At 37.5% G+C, this 23,936-nt stretch overlaps 1 protein-coding gene across 2 annotated transcripts in view; it reads right to left on the reverse strand.

The window, feature by feature from the left end:
- The window catches only part of XPO4 (exportin 4), a 132,175-nt gene extending 110,384 nt beyond the window's left edge, over positions 1-21,791 (reverse strand). The window contains exons 1-2 of one of the 2 annotated variants that reach the window (XM_032838267.1): positions 21,594-21,773; positions 18,667-18,710 (exon numbers count right to left, since the gene is read on the reverse strand). Coding sequence is in view for 1 of the 2 variants with exons in the window: in XM_032838264.1 (XP_032694155.1) it covers positions 21,594-21,662 (69 nt within the window). In the remaining variant the exon portion in view is untranslated. Of the gene's footprint in view, positions 1-18,666; positions 18,711-21,593 lie in introns of both variants that reach the window. The other variant, XM_032838264.1, reaches the window with a different exon arrangement.
- Between the last annotated feature and the right edge of the window lie 2,145 nt (positions 21,792-23,936).

The raw sequence follows: 23,936 nt of genomic DNA on the forward strand, positions 1-23,936 counted from the left end.
GGTATGCAAAAGTTCATTCCCAGGCATTTATTCCCTAGAGAACCTCTCCCACACACATATAAGATCACACAAAGTTCCTAAGGCACCATAATAATAAACAAAAAGGAGTAACAATTTGAATTACATCAATCGGAAATACATTATAGTACTGTCATATAGTGGTTTATATGGCAGTTAAAGACTGAATTGGAGCTATATTTACCAAAGTGGATAAAATCTGAAAATTACTCTGAATGAAGAAAGCAAATGACAGAATATATATAACATATCATCTATATAAAATTTCAGAAACTCTAAATTATGGTAGTTTTTATTTTTCTTTGTGGGCAAAGTGTAAAAACATGGATGGTAAGGACAAACAATTTTAAAATTATGATTATCTTTGGGGATGAAGAAGCAGAGGCTGGAGAACAGTATCTAAAAGGAACTCAAAGGAGGCTTCAATTATATCTGTAACAGATTATTTTTAAGATTATATGTAAAATGGCTATATTAACATTTGTTAACCCAGGAGATGGGTACATGGTTATGATTTAAATTGCTCATATTTCTCCATTTATTTGAAACATTGCATTTTTAAAATGAGGGAGCCTTCCTTTCCCAACAGTTCAAGGTACTCTGAACTCTCCGGCTAAAACCAAATAAAAATGGTGGATGAAGTATTTCTACATTTTTAATGTACTGCGGAGCTTACAACAAATTAAGAAATCCTCAGAAGCTAAAAGGAAACCAAAGCAGGGATCCAAAGATCAAAGACGGCACTTATGCATTTACCCAAGAGACATCTGCCAATCCCAGGTGACCTTGAGTTTCCATTCTGATGGCTGCCCAAAGGTAAAAAAGACACAAGATATAATCAGGAACCTCCTAAAATGGGAACTAACAGGACATCCCTCCACATAAAACTGAGCACAGATAAACCATTAAAAAACAAAAACCTGAGTACAGGTAAACATAAAATTTAGTACAGGTAAACCATTAAAAACAAAAAGAAAAACAGAGAGGGAGGAAGAAGAGAGGGAAAAAGAAACTTCCTAGTCTGGATCTTAGTGATAGGTAAAAGTAGAAAATTACTACAACTGATAACCACGAACAAGCCTTCAAACAAGTTTCTGCTTCATTTCAACAGGACCCATGTGGCCCAAAAACTTCAAGCCAATAAATTTAAAGTAGTCCTGTGTTGGTCATGCACTATAATTCAGGTTTCAGACTTTTCCAGAAACACCTCCAAGAGCTAATATTCAAAAACTTTTAAACACATGAGAAAACATGTCACCATGAGTATGCAGAATAATAAATTAAACAATCAAACCAACAAAACTCTTAAATATTGGAAATGTTCTGAAACACAGTACAAAATGTTTAAAAGAACTTAAAACTATATGAGGCAAGCCTAACAACAACAACAAAAAAACCTTTGCATATCAAATGATACTATCAACAAAACAAAAAATCAATTCACAGAATGGGAAAAATTTTTACCAATCATATATATAAGGGAGTAACAGCCAGAATCTATAAAGGATTCCTAAAACTCAGCAACAGAGAAACAAAGATCTCAATTTAAAAATGAGCAAAGAACTCGAATATATATTTCTTTTATATTCAAGTTTTTTTTTTTTTTTTTTTTAAATGAGAAAGGGAGAGGAAGCATGGAGGGAGAGGGAGAAGCAGATGCCCTGCTGAACAGAAAGCCTGAGGCGGGGCTCAATTAGAAGACCTTGAGATCATGACCTGACCAGAAAGCAGATACTTAACTGACGGAACTACCCAGGCACCCCAGGAATATACATTTCTCCAAAGACATACAAACGGCAAGTAAGCACATAAAAAGATTCCCAACATCACTCATTAGGGAAATGCAAACCAAAACTACAATGAGACTGTACTTTACATCTAGGAGAATGACAAAGAAAGAAAGACAGAAAGGAAGGAAGGAAGGAAAGCAAGGAACAGTTGTTGACAAAGATGTGGAGAAACTGGAACCCTTGTCCATTACTGGATGGGAATGTAAAGCATGTAGGTTTGGTTTGTTTGTTTGTTTTTTTTAAGATTTTATTTATTTATTTATTTGACAGAGAGAGAGAGAAAGCGAGAGCGTGCGCGTGTGTGCGCACACAAGCAAGGGGAGTGGCAGGCAGAGGGAGCAAGGAGCTGGATGCAGGGCTTGACCTCAGGACCCTGGGATCATGCATGACCTGAGCCAAAGGCAGATGTTTAACTGACTGAGCCACCCAGGCACCCCAACATGTAGGTTTTTCTAATGCAGCTACTATGAAACACAGTATGGCAGTTCCTCAAAAATTAAACACAGAACTAGCACACAAGACAGCATTCCACCTCTAGGTATATACTCAAAAGAATGAAAAGCAGGGCTCAAACAGACCATATACCAATGTCCATAGCAGTATTACTCCCAAAAGCCAAAAGGTGGAAACAACCACATGTCCACTGATGGAGCAATAAATACACATATAATGGCATATATTCAGCCTTAAAAAGGAATGAATTTTTGATACATGCTACAACAGGAATGAATCTTGGAAACAATCTGCTGCATGAAATAAGCAAGAAATAAGAAGAATGCCATATAATTCCACTTATATAAGGTATCTAAAACAGTTAACTCAGAGAAAGAAAGTAGAATAGTGCTTGCCTTGGGTGGGGTGAGGGGAGAAATGGGGAATTATTATTTAATGAGTACAGAGTTACAGTTTGGGATAATGGAAAAATTCTGGAGATAGTGGTGAAGGCTGTACAACTATACGAAAGTACTTAAAAATGGTAAAAGTAAGGAGCAAGATAACACAACAGATCTCTTAGGAACAACATAACAAGAAAAATTTCAATATTTTATAAACATATAACTCGCTTAGATGGTAGTTACAGGGAGTATATACAACAGCCCAAACTCGTCAAACTAGACACCCAAGATTTGTGAATTTTATTGTATGTTAATATGCCTCAGAAAATGTTAAAAACTCAATGGATAGATTAAAAGGCACGTAAGAGGGCACCTGGGTGGCTCAGTGGGTTAAGCCTCTGCCTTTGGCTCAGGTCAGGATCTCAGAGTCCTGGGATTGAGGCCCGCATAGGGCTCTCTACTCAATGGGGAGCCTGCTTCCCCCTCTCTCTCTGCTTGCCTCTCTGCCTACTTGTAACCTCTCTCTCTCTCTGTCAAATAAATAAATAAAATCTTTAAAATATATATATATATATATATATATATATGGCACATAAGACACACTGAGGAGAAAACTGAAAACAGATACAAAAAATTACTCAGAATGCAGAGAGGCGCAAACATTACAAGTCTTGGAGGACAAAGTAAAGGTTAGAGCCCCAGGAAACTAACCTACACGAAACCATATCATCTAGGCTTCCTCACCCTCTTCCCTTAGCCCCAGTGTGTGGCACCTTTTCTTCACCAAAAGCCACAACTCCAGTCAGGCTGCTCTCTCCTACAGCTGCAGCTCTCTCAAATTCTTCACTCTCCCTCCCCGCACATTCAGGCCCCAACAAAAGCTTCCCTATCCACTGAGGTTCCCTTAGACCTTACCCCAATGCAACACTGTTCAATTACTCCTTTTAGTGTTCCTTTGCCAGGATCTTGACTGACACACCATCCAGTAAGGATGAGAAAAATAAAGATTCAAAAAATAATGGCAGGAAGTACTCCAAATTGATAAGTAAATTTCAAAATTTATGAGAAACACTAAAACTCAAAGTAAGAAAGCCCAATGAATCCAAACAGAATAAAAAAGAAAAAAAAATCGTATTACTGATACCACAGTGAAACTGAAGAATCCAAAAATTAAAGAGAAGATCTCAAAGACAGCCAAAAAAGAAAGATTATCTTCAAAGAAGTAACAGATAGAAAATGATTTCTTAAAGCAAGGAAAAACCAGACTAGAGAGAAAACAGAGTAACAGCTACAGAGTACTAACAAAAAGTAACTATTAACTTAGAAATGCAGATCCAGGAAACATCTTTCAAGGATTAAGATGAAATTGAAGACATGTTCCTGCAAATAAAAGCTAAATAAAAACTCTTAACTATGGAAACACTCCTCCTTTAGGAAATTCTGAAGGATATACTCCAAGAAGGAAAGGAATCCCAGATGGGAAGCCTTGAATGCAAAGGACTATGGACAAAGAAATTAATTACAGGACTAAATCTGAATACTGATATTTTTTAAATGATTAATTTATGAAATTTTAAAAGGTGCTTAAGATTTTGGACAATATACAGAACATAAATCAGGAGAGGTAGTTCTAAGTTCTTGCACTGTTCTGGGACAACATATACAGATTAACTTTAAACTGAGTATGCATACTAAAATATCTGCCATGGTCAAGAAAATAGAAAATATATACATTACAACACCCAAACTATGAAATGAGAAACAAAAGATTATCAAACCCCAAAAGAAAGCAAAAGGAAGAACCATATACCCATACACAAAATAACAAAAATATATAACTTATCAGTAATCACAAATAAATATAAATAAACTAACTGTAGATTAAAAAAAAAAAAAAACCTGAGATTCTCAATCTAGATAAAAAGGAAACCCAACTTCGTGCATACAAAAAACCCAAGGGCATAAAAAGGCTGAAAAGAAAAGGCTGGGAAAAAAACATGCCAAGAAAATTATCATCAGAAGTTAATGAAATTGATATAACTATGATAACAACAGGAAAAAAAACAATTTAAAGTAAAATATTATTAAAAAGAAGTGGGTCATCTAATAATCATTAAAGGGTTAACTGAAGTGGTATGTAAATACACAGCCTCCAATATATATAGAAAGCAAAAATGAGAGGACTACCAACAAATCCATTAATACATCTCTGTCTGTAACTGCTAGCTTATGGAGACAAAAAGATTTAACAAGCTTAATTTAAGAGGCATAAACACCTTGGCCCTTAACTGGATATCACATATTCTTTTCAAATACATGCTGAATAAAAACTGACAACATACTAGGCTATAAGGCATATTCAAACAAATTTTAAATAACTGATACATACGTAACACATTATCACAAAGCAATTAAGTTAGAACCTGACTAAAAATGAAAACTAAAAAAATTCAAAGACAGGGTACCTAGTGACCCAGTCAGTTAAGTGTCTGACCCTTGATTTCGGCTCAGGTGATAATCTCAGGGTCTTGGGATTAAGCCCTAATCAGGCCTCCACTCAGCCAGGAGTCTGCTTGAGGATTCCTCCTCTCAGTCTGCAGCCATTCCCCTCCCTCTCAAATAAATAAACCTTAAAAGAAAAAAAAAAAAAAGAAAAGAAAAGAAAAACTTAAGGATGAAAGAAGAAACAATAATAGAAAACACTGACCCAAAATACTTCATATCAAAAATCTGTGATATGCAAATCAAGTAAAAGAGGAAAATGCATAGCCTTAAATGCTTACACTGGAAATTTTAGGTTAAAACAAGTAAGCTAAACCTCTAACCTAAGAACTTAGAAAAATGACAGAACTTACCCAAAAAGAATAGAATGAAGAAAATAACAAAGAGCAAAAAATGATGAAACAGAAATTATATATACAATAAATAGAAACCAAAAAAGCCCAGAGTTGCTTCTTTGGAATGACTAATAAAACTAATAAAATTCTGGCAAGAGGGGTGAAGAGACACAAGAATTTAAGCAGGCAAGATTAAAGAAACTGTAACTACAAAGGTCTTGAATAATAAAGAGATACCAGAAGAATAACATTATGCTGATAAACATAGCTTATGTAATATGGACAAATTCTTAGAAAAATAAAACAAAACTAACTTACGAAGAAATAGAAAACTTAAACAGTCCTGCAACTATTAAATAAATTGAATCAGTTTTAAATGTTTTTTCTTTAAGCCCCTAATCCAGATTTTACCAAACAGCAGGGAATAAATCTTTCCAATCTTACACAGATTTCAAGAGAATACAAAAGAGGGAACATTCTTCAACCTATTTTAGGAAGTCAGCAAATCATCACAAATATGCTGATACCAAAACCAGATGAGAACAGTGTAAGAAAAGAAAATTACAGGCCAAGCTTACTCATGAACAGAGATGGAAAAAATCTTAAGACAGTTCACATACCAAATACAACAATGAATTTTTTTTAACGATGGATTTTTTTAAAATAAAAATAATGTACACTATGACCAACTTAGTTTATCACAGGACTGCAAAATTGGATTAACATCAGAAAACTAATGTCTTTCACCACATTAACATATTAAAGGAGAAAGGTATTTATAACAAAAAAAAATGCAGAAACATGTTTAATAAGATCCATGACTAAACTTTTGGCAAAATAGGAATGGGAACTTCCTTAACCAGATTGAAAAAAAAAAGAATTCCCCCCAAAAACAGAGCAAACATCACAATAATGTTGAGACAATGAAGGCACTCCCTTAAACTATCCATAAGTGTCAGTATACCATCAGGGTCTCGTGGACTCAATTTTTGGAGTTTTTTTCCTTAATTAGCAAATTTGTCTTTTTTTTTTTTAATAACTATTTGTAATGCTTGGTATTTTGTGATTTCTGCTCTCTCTCTCTCTTTTTTTTTTTTTTTAAGAGGGGGAGAGAGAGCAAGAGAGACAGAGAGTGAGTGAGTGCACACCTGATGGGAAGGAGCAAAGGGAAAGAGAGAGAGAGAGAATCTCAAGCAGGCTCCATGAACAGCGAGGAGCCCAATAAAAGCTAGATCTTAGGACCTGAGATCATAAACTGACATGAAATCAAAAGACGGACACTTAACTGACTGAGCTACCCAGGCACCCTGATTTTTGATTGTTTGGTTTTTTAGAGATATTTCAAAGACTAAAGAGAAAATTTACTTTTTAAAAAACAGAATAAAACTCATTCTGATTTTGAACTCATTTATGAACCCACCAGACCCTTTTATAAGTCTAGGATTCATAATGGAATCTTAATAATAATATTTTCTTAGATCTTGAAACATTTTACCATTTCACCATTCTTTTTTTTTTAAGGTTTTATTTATTTATTTGACAGAGATTGAGATCGCAAGTAGGCAGAGAGGCAGGCAGAGAGAGAGAGAGAGAGAAGCAGGCTCCCTGCTGAGCAGAGAGCACGATGACGGACTGGATCCCAGGACCCTGAGATCATGATCTGAGCCAAAGGCAGAGGCTTTAACCCATTGAGCCACCCAGGTGCCCCCATTTCACCATTCTAAGGACTATTTCATCAGAACTCAGCAACTATTCCCAACTATACTATGGCTAAACTAACAACAAAATTAAAAACAAGAAATGATGAAATAACCTAGAAAAGTAATCCAATAGCAAAACAAATCAACCCTATTACATTAGCCTCAATTTTTCTTTTACTACACTGCTCAAGATATAGCATGACCTTTCAAGAACATATAAAAGAAATATGGAAACACCATATTCATAAGTCTTGTTTTAACGTTACATTCAATAGTCCTGAGAATTCAGAATTTTTAAATTTCCACCCAAAACGAGAAAGAGAAACAGACAAGACACAATTATGAGGTGAATCAGAAGATGATGCACAGAACAGCTTCATCAACAGAACAGAAAAGACACAAGAACAGCACTCTAGGCCTGTACTGTCCAATACAGTAGCCACTAGCCACATGTGGTTGTTTAAATTAGTTTAAATTAACTTAAATTAAAAATTTAGTTCCTCAGTTGCACCAGCTACATTTCAAATGCTTAATAGCCAAATGTTGCTAGTGGCTAGCTGGTTAGGCAAAGCAAATCCTATCACTGCAGAAAATTCTAACGAATAGACTCTATGATGATAAAATTGATCATATAAACATAATCTCAGACCCTGAGTCTATAGATGATGATATTCTACATCACTGGCTCTCAACTAAGGCAATATTTATCCCCCAGGGCCTGGCTGGCAGTGTCTAGAGACATCTTTGGTTGCCATAACTGGGAAGTGCTACTGGTAACTACGGATCAAGGATAAAGATGCTGCCAAACTTCCCAGGACGCACATGCCAGACCACAATAATATCAATAATGGCATTGCCCTAGTTCTCTCAAACATAAGAATCAGTAAATGAACCATATACGTCCAAGGACAAAAGGAAATGATGGTATTCTCATCCAGTCATTACAGAAGAACTACCTCATTACCCAATATTCTGTAACAAAAAAAATATTTGCTAGGTGGATATGTGACACTATTTTTTAACTCTTTTATGAGGTCTGCATTTAAAAAAAAAAGATATAGTTCATAAGTGGACAATTGTTAAAAGGCAGGTATATATATAAAGGTGATGAAAAATTCATTGTTTTGATCATTCTAATTGCTGTTTATAAACCTAAACAGGAAAATTATAATTATGAAGCAAAAAATTTGGCCATCTTCTCTTTATCAATGTTATGTATCACTAACGTTTCCAAAAGTATGTGTTTTGATGATTCTAGTGCAAGAATCAGGATAACAAGGTAAAATCTATATATTTTTTAAAGATTTTATTTGACACAGAGAGAGAGAATGCACACATCTAGCAAAGGGAGCTGCAGGCAGAGGGAGAGGGAGAAGCAGGCTCCAGAGACCCTGGGATCATGACCTGAACCAAAGGCAGACACCCAAATGACTGAGCCACCCAGACACAAGGTAAAATCTATTAAAGATGCAGCAGTTGATATCTAAATCAGTGTACATTGCATTTTAACAGTAGGAATGCAACAACCAGAAGTAATGACAGACTCCAAGAATTATTTGAAATCTGGAATCAATATTTACCAATCAGAAGTTGAATGCAAAGAGACACCCAGCCACACTCTAGATCTATGCTGCCCAATATGGCAGCCACTACCCACGTGTGGCTATTTAAGTTAACTAAAATTAAAATTTTAGTGGCTCCACTGCACTAGCCCATTTCAAGTGCTCAACAGTCACATGTTGCTACCAGCTACTATACTGGAAAGTGTGGATAGAGAATATTTCCATCAACCAGAAAGTTCTATCAGCACTACTCTATAAGAAATTTAATTAACTCAACAAATACTTATTAAGTGCTTACCCTAAGGTTGCCTTGATTTATATGCTTTGATGCGATGTTATCGACTGGCCAAATGTCACACAGATGGTCGGAAGCCAAGAAGAATCCAAGTAGTCTGGCTCTACAACCTCTTTGTTATACTGCCTTTCAATTTCTAAATTTCAATAATTTTCCATATGTGCTTACTAACATAAGCAACAGAGTGGTTTTTCTAATATCTCATCTGAGTAGCTCACTACCATACTACTGCTGTTTTCTAATTGTTTCTCTAACCCCTGCCACAAAACCAAAGAACAAAGACAGGCCAACTTTTTAACATTATTAATCTTATTCAAAGATTGGGGTCAAATAATTTTATATTAAAATGTGGATATATTACTAATTAGAATGAAATTTCCACGGACCATTTTAAGAAAAAAGTTGAGAAATTTTGAGCTTCTACAAGCCATTGTAAGGTATTCCCTGCTTCCCCCAAATATGTAGTCATTCTCCTTTCCCATTAGAGTCACTGTGGCATTAGAACTTTTTTAAAAATATTAATTTATCCCCCCCATACCCTTTGTTCAGAATTTCATCAAGTCTTTGCTGAATAACTTCAACAGCCTCCTAACTGGTCTTTCTACCTCCCATCTTGCTTCCCTCAGTCAGATTTTCACATACCAAACCCGAGGTCTGTCAAGTCATCACTACTGGGTGAATTCAAGCTAAATTATTATGGCAAATAAGGGCCTATGATAACCTAGTCCCTGCCTATTTCTCTAGGTTCATCTCATAGTACTCCCTCGTTTATTCATGCATTTTTTTTTCACTCAAAAAATACTACTGAGCAAATAGTATGTGTAAACAAGGTCCTTGAACTAATATATATTAGAGTCTAGGGAGACCAACATGTATTCGTTAATCACACAAATAAATGTAAAATTTCAAATATGGTAGGTGTTATGAAAGAACTACACAGTTATCTAAGTGTAGGACAGATGAATCTCACCTTTTAGGAAAGCTAAAAAAGGCTTTCCTCAAAGTGACTGTGGAGAGACTTTAAGGATTAGGTGAAAGTGAAGAACATCCTAGGCAGAGGAAAAAGTTAATGAAAGGTCCTGGGGCAGGATGAAGAACAGGAAAGTGAAAGACTGAAAAGAGGGCTGATATGGCTGAGACAGAAAAAAAGCAATAGAAGAAGGGTTTTAAGAAGCTGGAAAGATAAAAACTTACTCAAAACCTTGCAAAAAGCAAGCATCAATAAAACCTCAATTCAAACCTGCATAATCTGTCTCTGAAACCTACCACTATACTCTAGGCCTTTCCCTATAGTAATCTGTTCCTTTATTTCAGTCCATAAATTACTACCAAATGCCTACTATATGTCAAGCAATGTGCTAGATGCTTCAGACACAACAGTGAGCCAATGACAACCAAAAACAAATAGAACCCCTGTCCTCATGGAGCTTAAAATCCAGTAGATGAGTCAGTCATACAATCAAATAAATACCATAAAATGGCAGGTATAAATAAGTATTACTAAAGTAGACGATGTTATGAAAAAAACAATTTAACCTAAGAGTGGTCAGGCTTCTTTGATAAAGTAAACAACTACATTAAGATCTGAAGAGTTAACATTAACTAGGCAGAATGGGGAGAACGATGTTCCAAGAGAAGGGAATACATACATGTAAGGTTCCAGAAGAAGGGAGCAACTCAAAATGCCTGGCAAGCTGTAGCCTAAGGCCAGCTTCAAGAGTGTGTGATCTATGTTTAACATGAATACTCTGCTGCTGCCATTTTGAAATTCTTAATAATTTTATTTTTGAACTTATGTTTTGCAGGTGAAGCCCAATGGGACAAGAGAGCATGTGTAGGAGCTGTGAAGACAGGATGGTGGCCTGGGACACATGCACATGCCTCAAGACAGTATGGAGTGCCACAAGCCCCAACTGGCTATGGACAAAGCTGGGCCCAACTAGCAGCAGCTCCAGGACCTACCACCATGGGAAGTCACTTGCCTGCTCATGACCCAACCCTGTCCCTAAGATATCTACACAAACAATAACCTTCCAGTCTAAGCACTGACAAGAACTCAAGGAGTAAACTTTGTCAGCAAATTACAGAAGAAAATTATATAAACAGACACTGCAATAAAGCATTTCAGGGAGTTGTTAGAATCCTTCAGAGTTTAGAGTCTCTGGTTTTCAAAATTTCTACACCAAAGCAAGCATCTCCAGGCTTAGAAATAAAAATTAAATTTAGAAATCACTGCATTCAACAGAAAAGACACTGTTTTAGTATAAAGCTCTGGACAGACCATGTATTAATCAGAAAGACAATTTTATTTTTCTTTTATAACTGAAGGATATTATGGCAGGATGCATAAAAACACATCTTTCATTGTATATAAATTTAATCATAAATAAACCATTAAGCAAGCTACTTTTGGTTTCTTCTATAACTTCTACAAGTAACAAGAACTGTCAAAAGAAACATTAAAATATTGTCTAAAGTTACATCTAAAACTAAATTCAGTACCAAGTCTTTAAAAAAAAAAAAAAGTTCTGGGGCATCTGGGTGGCTCAGTTATTAAGCACCTGCCTTAGGCTCAGGTCATGATCCCAGGGTCCTGGTATTGAGCCCCGCATCTGGCTCCCTGCTCAGCGGGAAGCCTGTTCTCCCTCTCCCACTCCCCCTGCTTGTGTACCCTTCTCTTGCTGTGTCTCTGTCAAAGAAATAAATAAAATCTTTAAAGAAAAAAAAAAAGTTCTGTAAGAATCATAAGCTAAAATTTGTATTTATAATTAATCAGAAATGTATCCCAAAGTTGTCACAGCCTATAAAATTAAACTCTAGTAATAGCTGCAATAATAAAAAGATCCTACTCAAAATAATTATCAAAAATTTACAATCTTGGGGCGCCTGGGTGGCTCAGTGGGTTAAAGCCTCTGCCTTCGGCTCAGGTCATGATCCCAGGGTCCTGGGATAGAGCCCTGCATCGGGCTCTCCGCTCAGCAGGGAGCCTGCTTCTCTCCCTCTCACTCTCTGCCTACTTCTGATCTCTGTCTGTCAAATAAATAAATAAAATATTTTTAAAAATAAATAAATAAATAAATAAAATATTTTTAAAAATTAACAATCTTGCATTTGCCAAGAGCGAATGACATCACTTTCAATTATAGCAACTGAAAATAAACTGGCTAAAAGTAAAAATTTTGATGACCTAATAAATTTGTAGAAAAGCCAAAAAATCTATGACCAATCACAATTCCACATAAAATTAAACGAAAATACTTTTACAATTTATAAGTTTGCTGTTACCCAGAAAACATTATTACTCCTATTACATTTTGTAAGTATAAAATATAAAGGAAAGAGCATTATATTTTAAAGCCTCTAATGGGACCTCTTCCCTGCCTTTTGAACAAGGAGCTCCACATTTTCATTTTACATGAGGCCCCACATATTATGTAGCCATCCCCGGCTGGGAAACAAAAAAAAGTAGACAGGATCTGGCTTTATGGCTGGAAGATGAGGCTGGGGCCAACAACCACGCTGAGCTTTCAAAACCCTATTATGGAAGCCATTAAAGATAGGAGAGTGAAATGAGACACAGCCTAGTAAATCAGAACCCTTACACAGAAGACAGCATTCTAGTTTTAACAATAAACCTAGGGGTGCCTGGGTGGCTCAGTCGGTTAAGTGTCTACCTTCGGCTCAGCTCATGATTCCAGAGTCCTGGGATGGAGCCCCGCACAGGGCTCCCTGCTCAGCAGGAAGCCTGCCTCTCCCTCTCCCACTCCCCCGTTTGTGTTCCCTCTCTTGCTCTCAATCTCTTTATCAAATAAAAATCTTTAAAAAAGACAAAAAACACCCTAAGAATGATTATGCACCTTCTAAACTTTGAAAGTCCCTACTCTAGAATATTCTCTTTGTCATTTTATAATGGGCCTAATTTTTCCCACGACTATAAGTGAATAGAACTTGGCATGAGAATAAATCCATATCCCTTCTCCAAAATAAAAGTTTATTGATTTTCTAATAGCTCTTTCTCAAAATCCTTTTTTTTCCTTTTATTTGCTAGTAAGATTATCCTTAACTAGCATTGATTAAAGAAAACCGCAGAAATGGGACCTGACTTACAAATGTGGTTTCTATTCAGCCTCAGCCGTGAGACAGCTTTTAATTTGAGATAAATACAGAATAGTCAAGAAAGTAATCACAGATTTTAAAAATACATGCAACATTCAAATTTATCAGAATGACATATTAATTATGTGTGATCTGATGTTTTATGTTGTAAAAAATTCAGACTATACTGAAATGTAGAAAGGACTCTTCCCACTTCCAATCCCATTCTCTAAACCCCCATTCTTAAAAATTTAGAATATATCTTCCAATTCTGCTTCTATACATATACAAATATATGCAGAGATTTTATTTAGAAAGCAAAAACAAGATCATATATTCTGTCCTTCATTTTTTACCAATTTGAGGTTCTTTCCGTGTCCATTTTGATCTTTCTAGAAAAAAGAAACACTACAATATATTAGACCTACATTTCTTGAGATTCAACGATCTACCAAAAAGTTGTAACTTTTTTTTTTAAGATTTAATTTATTTATTTGACAGAGAGAGATTATAAGTAGGTGGAGAGAGCGAGGAAGCAGGCTTCCTGCTGAGCAGAGAGCCTGATGTGGGCTGGATCCCAGGACCCTGAGATCATGACCTGAGCCAAAGGCAGAGGCTTTAACCCACTGAGCCACCCAGGCACCCCTAAAAGTTGTAACTTTTTATACCTCTGCTAGCATTAAAGCATAGTTTGTTTTTTTCTTATGTTACCTTCACAATGTGAAATATCATTTTAATCAAAGTTCTGTTTTTAGACCAATATTTCAATTTTCTATTCTTTTCCCATGCTAGCACTACAAAGTTTCAACTACTGTAACTTTTTAAAAATTGTTTCTTTATTTATTTTATTTTCTTAAAGATTTTAAGTAATCTCTACACCCAACATGGGTCTTGAACTCACGACCTAGAGATCAAGAGTCAGAGGCTCCATCCACTGAGTCAGCCAGGTGCCGCTCAATTACTGTAGCTTTTGAATAAATTTTAGTTAACTGTACATCAAGTCCCCCCAACCCTTCATTTTCCTTTTTAAAAAATGTTATTCTCATACAACTGTTCTTCCAGATATATTTTCTAATTAATTAGTCACATTTTTCTCCCACCTCAAAAAAGGGTGAAGAGGAAAGAGATTTTGATTGACATTACATTCAACTTATAGATCAACGAGGGAGGAATTGCCACCTTACCAAATTAATTCTTTGAAATGATGAACATAGCCTTCATCTAATTCAGATTTCCTTTTGTATTCTTCAAATAAGCTATTTAGTTTTCTTCATAAAAAGTTGCATGTTTAATAGTGTTTAATGTTTAATAGTATCCTATAATTTATTCCCACAGTTTTTATAACTGAAGGAATGAGGTCTTTTTTTCCCCAATTTTAACTTGATTATTGTTGATATAAAAGAAATCTCACAATTGGTTTATTTCTCTTATATCTGTCACATTACCAAACAACTATTAAGAGTTTCTTTTTTTTTTTTTTTTAAGATTTTCTTTCTTTGTCAGAGAGCGAGCACAAGCAAGGGGAGTGGCAGGCAGTGCAGGCAGAGGGAGAAGTAGGCTTCCCGCTGAGGAAGTAGCCAGATAAGAGACTCTGATCCCAGGACCCAGGGATCATGACCTGAGCTGAAGGCAGCTGCTTAATCAACGGAGCCACCCAGGCATCCCCATACTCTAATAGTTCTAATAGTTTAATTTCCTTGGATTTCTTTTTCTGGATATCACCCGCAAAAAACTATCTTTTTTACTTTCCTTTCCAATATTTGCACTTACTCCTTTTTCTTATCTTACTGTATCAGCTAGGCCCTCCAAGTGTTAAATAATAATTATATTACAACTCCCTATTTCACTCTTAAGAATATCACCATTTACTAGTGGTCTGAAATAACTATATTGTATTTTTTAAGTCAATTCCTAGTTTACTGAATTTTTAAAGCTGTTCAATTTTAAGGTTGTTAAATTTTTTTTTAATTTTTTATTTTTTTTGACAGAGATCACAAGTAGGCAAAGAAGCAGGCAGAGAGAGAGGAGGAAGCAGGTTCCCCGCTGAGCAGAGCGCCTGATGTGGGGCTGGATCCCAGGATCCACTGAGCTACCCAGGCGCCCAAGGCTGTTAAATTTTATCAACTGCCTTTTTCAAAGGTCTTTTCATATTTCTCTGGATCACTGGCCATGTTTCAATTAGTAGAGTTATGAGTCCAAATGTAAAATACATGTTTAATTGAACTTTAAATAAAAATTCCCCACTAACTAATTTTTGGGAAAAAATTACTAGTGCCACAACAGAGACTAAAGGACAAAAGTGAAATAAATTAAAATGGGGGCGCCTGGGTGGCTCAGTTGCTTAAGTGTTTGCCTTCGGCTCAGGTCATGATCCCATAGTCCTGGCCCAGCATTGGGCTCCCTGCTCAGTGGAGAGCCTGCTTCTCCCTCTCCTCCCAGCTTGTGCTCTCTCTCGCTATCTCTATCTCAAATAAATAAAATCTTTTAAAAAAAGAAAGAAAAATGCTTACTCAATATAATGCATCTTTCCAATAAGAAAAGTAAATGCTATAATCAAAATTCTTAAATTTGACATGTTCATGATTGGTTACAAAAAAATAAAAGCATTGTACCTTAAACATAGGAGGGATCAGGAAATATCTACTAAATAAATGCACAAGGGGTGCCTGGGAGTTGAGCGTCCAACTCTTGGTTTCGACTCAGGTCATGATCTTGGGGTCATGGGATCCAGACTTGCCTCACTGGGCTCCGCACTCAGCCGGGACTGTGCTTCTTTCCTTCCCCCTCTGCCCTTCCCCTTATTCATGCTCTCTCTAAAATAAATAAATCTTAAATAAATAAATAAATGCTCAAATATTCCCCAAGCATGGCATTTGGTTCTCTTGGGCCTTTATACAAATATGTTCCTCTACCCTCACCCCTCACCCAACTGGAAAATTCCAACTTGTCCTTCATTGACTACTCAGCTACTCCCTCTCCTCTGTACTCTCAGAGCACTAGTATATACTTCCATAATGCCACCTAACAACTAATAGTTTTGCCTTTCTCCCCCATTAGAATATGCTCAAAACAAGGTCTTTCTCCTATCTCCTTAGCGTAGAGAGCATTATGCCTAGCAAATACATATGGAAGAAATGCTCTAGAATGAATGAATGACCAGACTTAACTCCAAATCCAAACCAGCTATGGGACCACAGGCAAATCACTTACCATCTCTGAATCTCAGAACTTCTTTATAAAATTTAATATCTCTTCTGTTTGCTTCACAAAATTGATGGGAGAATGAAATAGGAATTTTTTATATCTCACTACAATTTTACAGATGCTTTCAAAATAGTAGCCAGATTCCACTACAATAAAAACCATGAAAACCAATCATAAAATCATTCTCATTAAAGCTGCATTTACATGTATTAAATCCATTTTAGTTTTAAAACAACTACAGTAAATTATTTTTCTTTGAAGTATCAGTTAACATATGGACTCTGCAACATATTGGCACCACACACACAAAGGACAATTCCTAACAGCTCGAGCAAGCCAGGAAAACAATACCAAGGAAATTTAAAAAAATAAAACATTTTTCAGGTTTATTGTTCAAATATGATATTAATACTAAAAGGACACTAAACTTTTCCATTATGTCTCTAAAATCAAGACATCCTACATTTTATACCTATTCTCTCTCTCTCTCTCTCTCTCTCTCACACACACACACACACACACACACACACAAAATGGAAACAAACTCCATTTACAATTCATCCACAAGAAGATAAATAAAAGCACAGGAAGATAAGGCTTATACAATTTCATTGATGTAAAAAAATACATTTGAAAAATTATGTGTGTACTTCTTGGCAGCGGGGGCAGTTATGCAGCCTCAGAATAAGGTCCCTGTCGCGAGGGAAGGACCATCTCTGTGAGGTTCAGACATGGTTTTGTTAGCCTACCAGCCTACATACTCTCTGTGTTGATGTGTTTATAAATGTAAAATTGCTATCAGCATTGTAGAGGCTGTGTCAGTTTTGTGTTGGTCCTACTGATTTATAATTATCCACTAAGAGAAACTAAACAAATGAAAAAATAAAATAAAAAGAAACCCAATAAATGAAAAAATAAAATAAAAAATAAAAATGTTATGTATGCTCTTATATGCTTAGAGATTTTTTTTTAAGATTTATTTATTTAAGAGGGCATGAGAGGGCACGCCTGCCCACACACACACACACACACACGCACACACACACACAAGTGGGGCAGAGGCGAGAGAGAGAATCTCAAGCCAACTCTGCGCTGGGCAAGGAGATGAACTCAGGGCTCGATCTCACGATCCTGAGATCATGACCTGAGCCGAAATCACGAGTGGGACACTTAACCAACTATGCCCCCCAGGCACCCTGTTTAGAGATTTTTAATATGTGTACTCAAGAAACAGTCATGTCTGAAAAGCAAATGGGAGCTTAGGGAACTTTTACTTTCCCCTATACACCTTTCTGCACAGCTTGAATTTCTTACTATTGAGAAAGGTATCTGCAAGATTTCCTAAATTAAGGATATTTATAGTACTTTCATTCATGTGAAAAAAAGAAAACTATATAATGTGTATTATAAAAACACAGGAAAAAGGTATATTGAAACTTAATACAGACTGCTTAGGGAGGGGGTACTGAGAGTGGGGAAAGGAAGAAGAGAGAGATTCACTTTTTATTCTGTGTATTTGTGTGCTGTCACTGTATTTTAAAATAATACGTTCCAGTATTACTGCTATAATTTTAAATAACAGAATATGTGTCTACAACACCAAATTTTCAGGTCTGTAATGTAACCTACTAAATTCAAGCAGTCAAAAAGAAGATTCTCACTGATAAGATTGTTAGCACTGAAGTGTGGTCAACTTTACTTACTCTAGTATATATCTAATATACTCTCAAAAATTTAGGGTTAGGTGTCTTAGCCAAAAGCCAATAAATGGAATCTTCTTTGCAGAAGAAATATTCAGGACCTATTTAAATAACTTTCCATCTGCACAATGCTTTCAAAATAGATAACTTCACTTGCACAACTGCTAACCTACAAAAGTCCATCCTCATTCTAGCTTGTTCACCTTCAAATTTATTTTCTAGCAGGTATCCTCACTGTCTTGAATCAGAAGATTAACCAGCATTTGCAAGCCATCTACAGAAAATACTCCCTATTACAACTTGAGGTGGGGGGATAATCACCATTTATGTTGCGATCTATAAAATCAATAAATATCTTTTCCACTATAAAGGTCTAATACACTATTTGGCAATTTACCCAATAACCTAAATAGGATTGAATATAGATATTTACAATGAAGCAACTGCAATATCCAAAAACACATTTCAAAATTTCCCATCAAGCAATAAAATGTAACATTTACAGTATTATAATATATTGACTTTGAGAAACAACATGGGTGAGTAAAAAAATTTTTAAAGTTCCGAAATAGGAGTCTGGTGATCTAGGTTCTGGATCACTCTTCTCACTAATTTGTTCTGTGACCTACCTTCGGCAAGTCACTTCTACCTCTTTGAACCTCAGTTTCCCCATCTGTAGAATGGAAGGGAGAATGCTTAGACTAGGTTCTTATTTTTCAGGGTCTCTACTTCCTTAGAAATGCTGATAAAACTATAAACCCTATTTCCAAATATGTATGCTTTCATCAAAAAATTTGCTTACAATTTCCTTCTGATATCTGTTGTGGACTAAGACCTCTGTACTAAAAGAGGTCTGAGTTTATTCTGCACACTAAAACTCTATGCCAAATTTCATAAAAGAAATATATGGATACCAAATGGAAAAATTCAGCAAAACGATTGTGAAAGATATTATTAATTACTTTGAATCCCAAAACACATTAACAATTAAAACATACAGCAACTTCCTATAAATGAGATTTCCTCAGATGGCTATCCATCTGACCCACAGATGGATAAATGCTAAAAATCATTCAACCTTTTAAAAAATATTCTAATGCTTAATAGTTGAAGATTTAACAATCCTAACTATCCCCAAATTAATTAATTTATTTGCTTTCTAGTCCTACTACCCTTTAGGTTACGAGCCACAAACTGGTAACACACAAATCTCAGTTGGCGTCCCCACTCTACTACTTTGCTTGCAAATTTGGGTAAATTACTTAGCATTTACACGTTTTTGCCCCTTAGTCTATAAAATGAAAATGAAAGTTAAGAATTACCACCTCACAGGGGCTCCTGGGTGGCTCAGTGGGTTAAAGCCTCTGCCTTCGAATCAGGTCATGATCCCAGGGTCCTGGGATGGAGCCCTGAGTCCGGCTCTCTGCTCGGAAGGGAGCCTGCTTCACCCCCACCCCCCCGCCTGCCTCTCTGTGTACTTGTGATCTCTGTCAAGCAGATAAATAGAATCTTTAAAAAAAAAAAAAACTACCACCTTATAGTTAGTAAGAATAAGGTAACATATGTAAAAGCACCTGGCATAGTGCTCCACACACAGTAAGCATTTAATAAATGTGAGCTGTTATTACTAATAATAAATTGGAATACAGCTTTCATACTCAAATAATGCAGTAGTTGTTACTCCTAACATTTGTAGTCCGCATTTGTGAATATAAAGTGGAAACTTCTAGAAACAAATTTCCTCCTTTTAATAACTTTTTTTAATACTACCCTCTAGAATGATTAAATAAGAAGTATGTAAATGGATATCTACACAACATATCTAAGAGATGGTGAGGTACAGTAGAAACAGACCCAGCTTTAGAGTCAGGCAGATCTGAGTTCTGAACCTAAATCATCAACTTAGTAATTATGTAATCTGGGCCACATAAACTCTCTTTCAACCTTGTAAAACTGTTGCAGGGATTAATAAAGTATGTAAAACCATCACACATAGTATCTGGATGTAGTATGTACTTAATAAACAGAACTTATTGCTATTCTTCTCAGCTACTCCCTTACAGATGATAAAACAGCTTTGCCAAGGAAGAGGGACAGTACTGGTACTGGCAAACTCAAGTGCTAATTAGTACTCAGGCCAGTAATGAAGGACACTAATTTTATCTTATTAATGTAAGAACAAAGGCAGTGTTTTTTGGGGTCACATACTGCTTCCAGAGTCTAATGAAAATAGGGTCCCTGGCTCCCAGAAATTTTTCAGATATTTCAGGAAATACCACGTAAGGGATTTTAAGAACCTGTATTAAGGAGAACACTAGCTAGTTTTTTCTGGACTTAACTTGGAAGAGTCTGAAAACTTACTCGGTTTTGTGACAAAACGATTCACTTAGATTTGCTCATAAGGAAGCAAGCAAACCCTGCTTTTATTAGACTTCTCAATTTCGTTAGTTAAATTTCCTAAGCTATCTGATGTTGTGTGTGAAAACAAAACTTGATAAGTGGTACCACATACTATGCTAGAATTAGTTCAAATACTTTTAAACGTGATGCTCGAACATATAATCCAAGCACCGAACCAAAAAGGAAAGAAAAGTTCAATTAATCAATCAATAAAATAAAACGAAGCTAGCTGTATTCGATATTCGATTCTTAGAAAGGCTGGATAAATTCACGCAATCAACCGGGCCTTAAACTTCAAAAAAAAAAAAAATTAACACGGAAACCAAAATTTACAAAAACAAAACCGAGTCAGAAAATACAGTTTACTGAGTAACTGAATATAGTTTATCCTTACTTCTACTCCCTCCGTGGAATACTTTTTTTTATCCTTTAACTCAGCCTTCTTAAACTCCCTGAGCAAATAACATACTCATCAAACTGTTCACTGAATAGTGTTAAGAACTAAGTCAAGGAGCCCCTTAGACTCAGCTCTCAATGCGCGACCCACAGGAAACTTGGTACTTAAAAAAGTTTTGCCCCAATGACCTTGGTCCCAAAGATTCCCCTCCTTCCTCCTGCCAGTCCTTCCACGTGCTGGCGGCTGCGGTTACCCCAGAGGTGGTTGCAGGTCGGAGAAAGAGCTTGAGGACCCACATCCTCGAAGGAAACAAGGGCTGCTAACAGCACCTGGGCTGAGCCATCCCTTCCTACCTTCCTGGCAGCAATTCCTCAGCGGCGCACACACTGCCCCCAACCAAAGCCCTGCGGAGATGACCCGGACCTCACTCCCGCGCCTCGCTCTCGACCCAGTCTGCGGGACAGGGTATACCGTGAAGACCGTGGCACAGGAAACCCTCTTTCCTTCAGCACCCTATTCCGTCGCCCGACCGGAGTGCCAGACACCTAGGGGAAGTGGACAGCCCCAGGAAGAAGGGGGAACCAAGAGGGAAGGAAAGTAGGATGGAGAATCCTGCGCCACGCCACCGCCACCTCCTCCACTTCCAGGGCTCCCTGGAGGCCCTTGCCGGTCGCCAGCCCGGCGGACGGGAACGCCTGGCACGACAGTGCCAGCCAGGGTCTCGCAGATACTGGGGTGCGGGGGTCGCGGTGTACTCACCATCAGAACTTTGGCCGCGTTCTCCAGCTGAGCGATCACTTCTGGGGGCCCAAGCGCCGCCGCCATCATGGTCTCTCTTCAATGACGCGCCATGCGCTGCATTATGGGAGCGGGCGCCGCGGCCGGCCAATCGCCGCCGCGACCCCGGAGTCTCACGCGCTCCCAGAAGCCGTCTCAGCCGCCGTCGACGCCGGTGCTACGGCCCCATGGGCCTGGCCTGGCCGTCGGGTTCCGGGCGGCGGGAAAGAGAAGAGGCTGTGCCCGGCCGCCTCGCTGGAGCGGAAGGCGCCCGCAGACCCGCGCCAGGCAAGACTCGGGCAGTTGACCCAGACCGTGACGGCCGCGATTCTGGGCCCGCGCATGCGTGCTGTCCGGCGCCTGGGCCTCTCGGCCTCTCTGCTTCTCCAGCCCCTGTGCCCACGAGCGGCTGGGTTCCCTCCACCGTGAACACACCCCGCTCCATCACCAGGCATTATTACGCGACGGCGGCACGCTCTCTGTTCTCTACCCTTCACTCCTTTCATCCCGACCCTATCACGCTCCACGTAGTGTAGGATCTCACTTGGAATTGCTCTCCCCACTTCCTCTCCTAAGAGTGCGCCGCCTTTGAGAACATCTCTGTCTTCCGAGTCCTAATTCTCTGTCCCTCCTTGCCAAAAAGAAAGGGAGGGGTGGGGGGAGCATTCCAGGATAGAAAGGTTAGTAAGGTTCGTTTTTCCTAATGGGAGGTCCTGCAGGAGATTCCTCCAAATTTATTTGGACAGGAGATCATTGCGAGGTCTTTTCAAGGGCTATGTCATACGGGAAAGTGAAATAGCAGGAATCCTAACCTTGAATACCCTGCTTCTTGAATTCAGAAAGAACTCATCGTCACCCGTTTTGTCGGTTTTAAGGAAGTTGTAATAGCAATGTTAGTTACGGAATCCATGTTGACGGGTACTTTATATAGTAATATAACTTTCCCTCTTGTGCTTCAGTCTTCTTTACAACATCCAAGCAAGTAGTCCTGAGAGCAGCTATTTCAGTATTCAAACCAGCTTTAACTATTAGAAAAGTTGTTCAGAAGAGGGGGTTATTTTGTTTTGAGCTGATACCTACTTTCCTATGACTTTGATCTTTTGGTGCTGGTCTGCTTCCTGGGACTGTGCAGAAAGTCAAATTCATTTCAGTGTTTTTAAGTTTTCCTCAGTTGAAATCTTTCTATTTATTCTTCCTAGTTATAAGAAAACCGTACTTTTGAGATTCTTTTTTTTTTTTTTAAGATTTTATTTATTTATTTGACAGAGAGATAGAGAGCGTCCAAATGGGAGAGCGGCAGGTGGAGAGAGAGGGAGCTCTCTGAGCAGGAAGCCGGATGTGAGGCTCCTTCCCAGGACCCTGGGATCATGACCTGGACTTAAGGCAGCCCCTTAACGGACTGAGCCACCCAGGCGCCCTGAGATTTTTTTTTTTTTTTTTTTTAAGATTTTGTTTATTTGAGGAAGAGCAAGCATGAATGAGGGCCCGAGGAAGAAGCAGGCTCCAGTACCTTAGGATCATGACCTGAGCCAAAGGCAGATGGCAGAGGTTTACCCAACTGAGCCGCACCCCAGGGTGTTGTGTTGTGTTGTCTTGTGTTGTGTTTTTAATGTCACTGCAACAGAATTGCATTATTTTCGCCATTGGAAAACAGGTTGTTAAAAAAAAAAACACACATTTCTGGTATTTGATATCTGCAACTTGGGAGTTGAGAAAGTGAATTAATGAGGTTTTTATTGCTTGAGAAATAAAGGAAGTAGCTTTTATTTCATTACAAAAGGGTAAAGTTAACCAAAAGGCAGTGAATGGCCTTTTTTATTTTAAGAATTGTGTGAAACTAAATGATTAACATAGTGCATGACATATAGTAGGCATTCAATAAATATTTGACTAAGTATAGCAGTCCAAAAAAGGATTACAGAATGTCACTGTAAGAGTAATTACTGTACATCAGGGATCTATCTGCAAAGTGTAGGCAAATGAATAGTTTGTGACATTAAATGTTTGAGGCCTATAATGCTTCAGATTGAGCCTTGTGTTCTAAAGCATTTGTTTTGTGTAATTATATAAGAAATTTGCATGGAGACACTTTTTTAAAAGGAGGGGAAAAAGTACTTTATCAAATGTGGAGATGAGTAGGCTTCTTTTCAAATTAGTATATTGAATTTAGAGGCTTTATAAAATGGATTATAGACATCTCATATTACTGGGGACCATGAATTTTAGGGTGGGGTAAAAAATGAAATTGTAGAATCTCAATGTTGGAAAACAGTAGAATTTACCTACTAGCTTAACCTCCCCTCCAATGCCTGGCTCTTGTTATTT

The sequence above is a fragment of the Lontra canadensis genome, unplaced genomic scaffold (genome assembly GCF_010015895.1).
Source record: "Lontra canadensis isolate GAN:19392208 unplaced genomic scaffold, GSC_riverotter_1.0 scaffold103, whole genome shotgun sequence".
Taxonomy (NCBI): Eukaryota; Metazoa; Chordata; class Mammalia; order Carnivora; family Mustelidae; genus Lontra; species Lontra canadensis.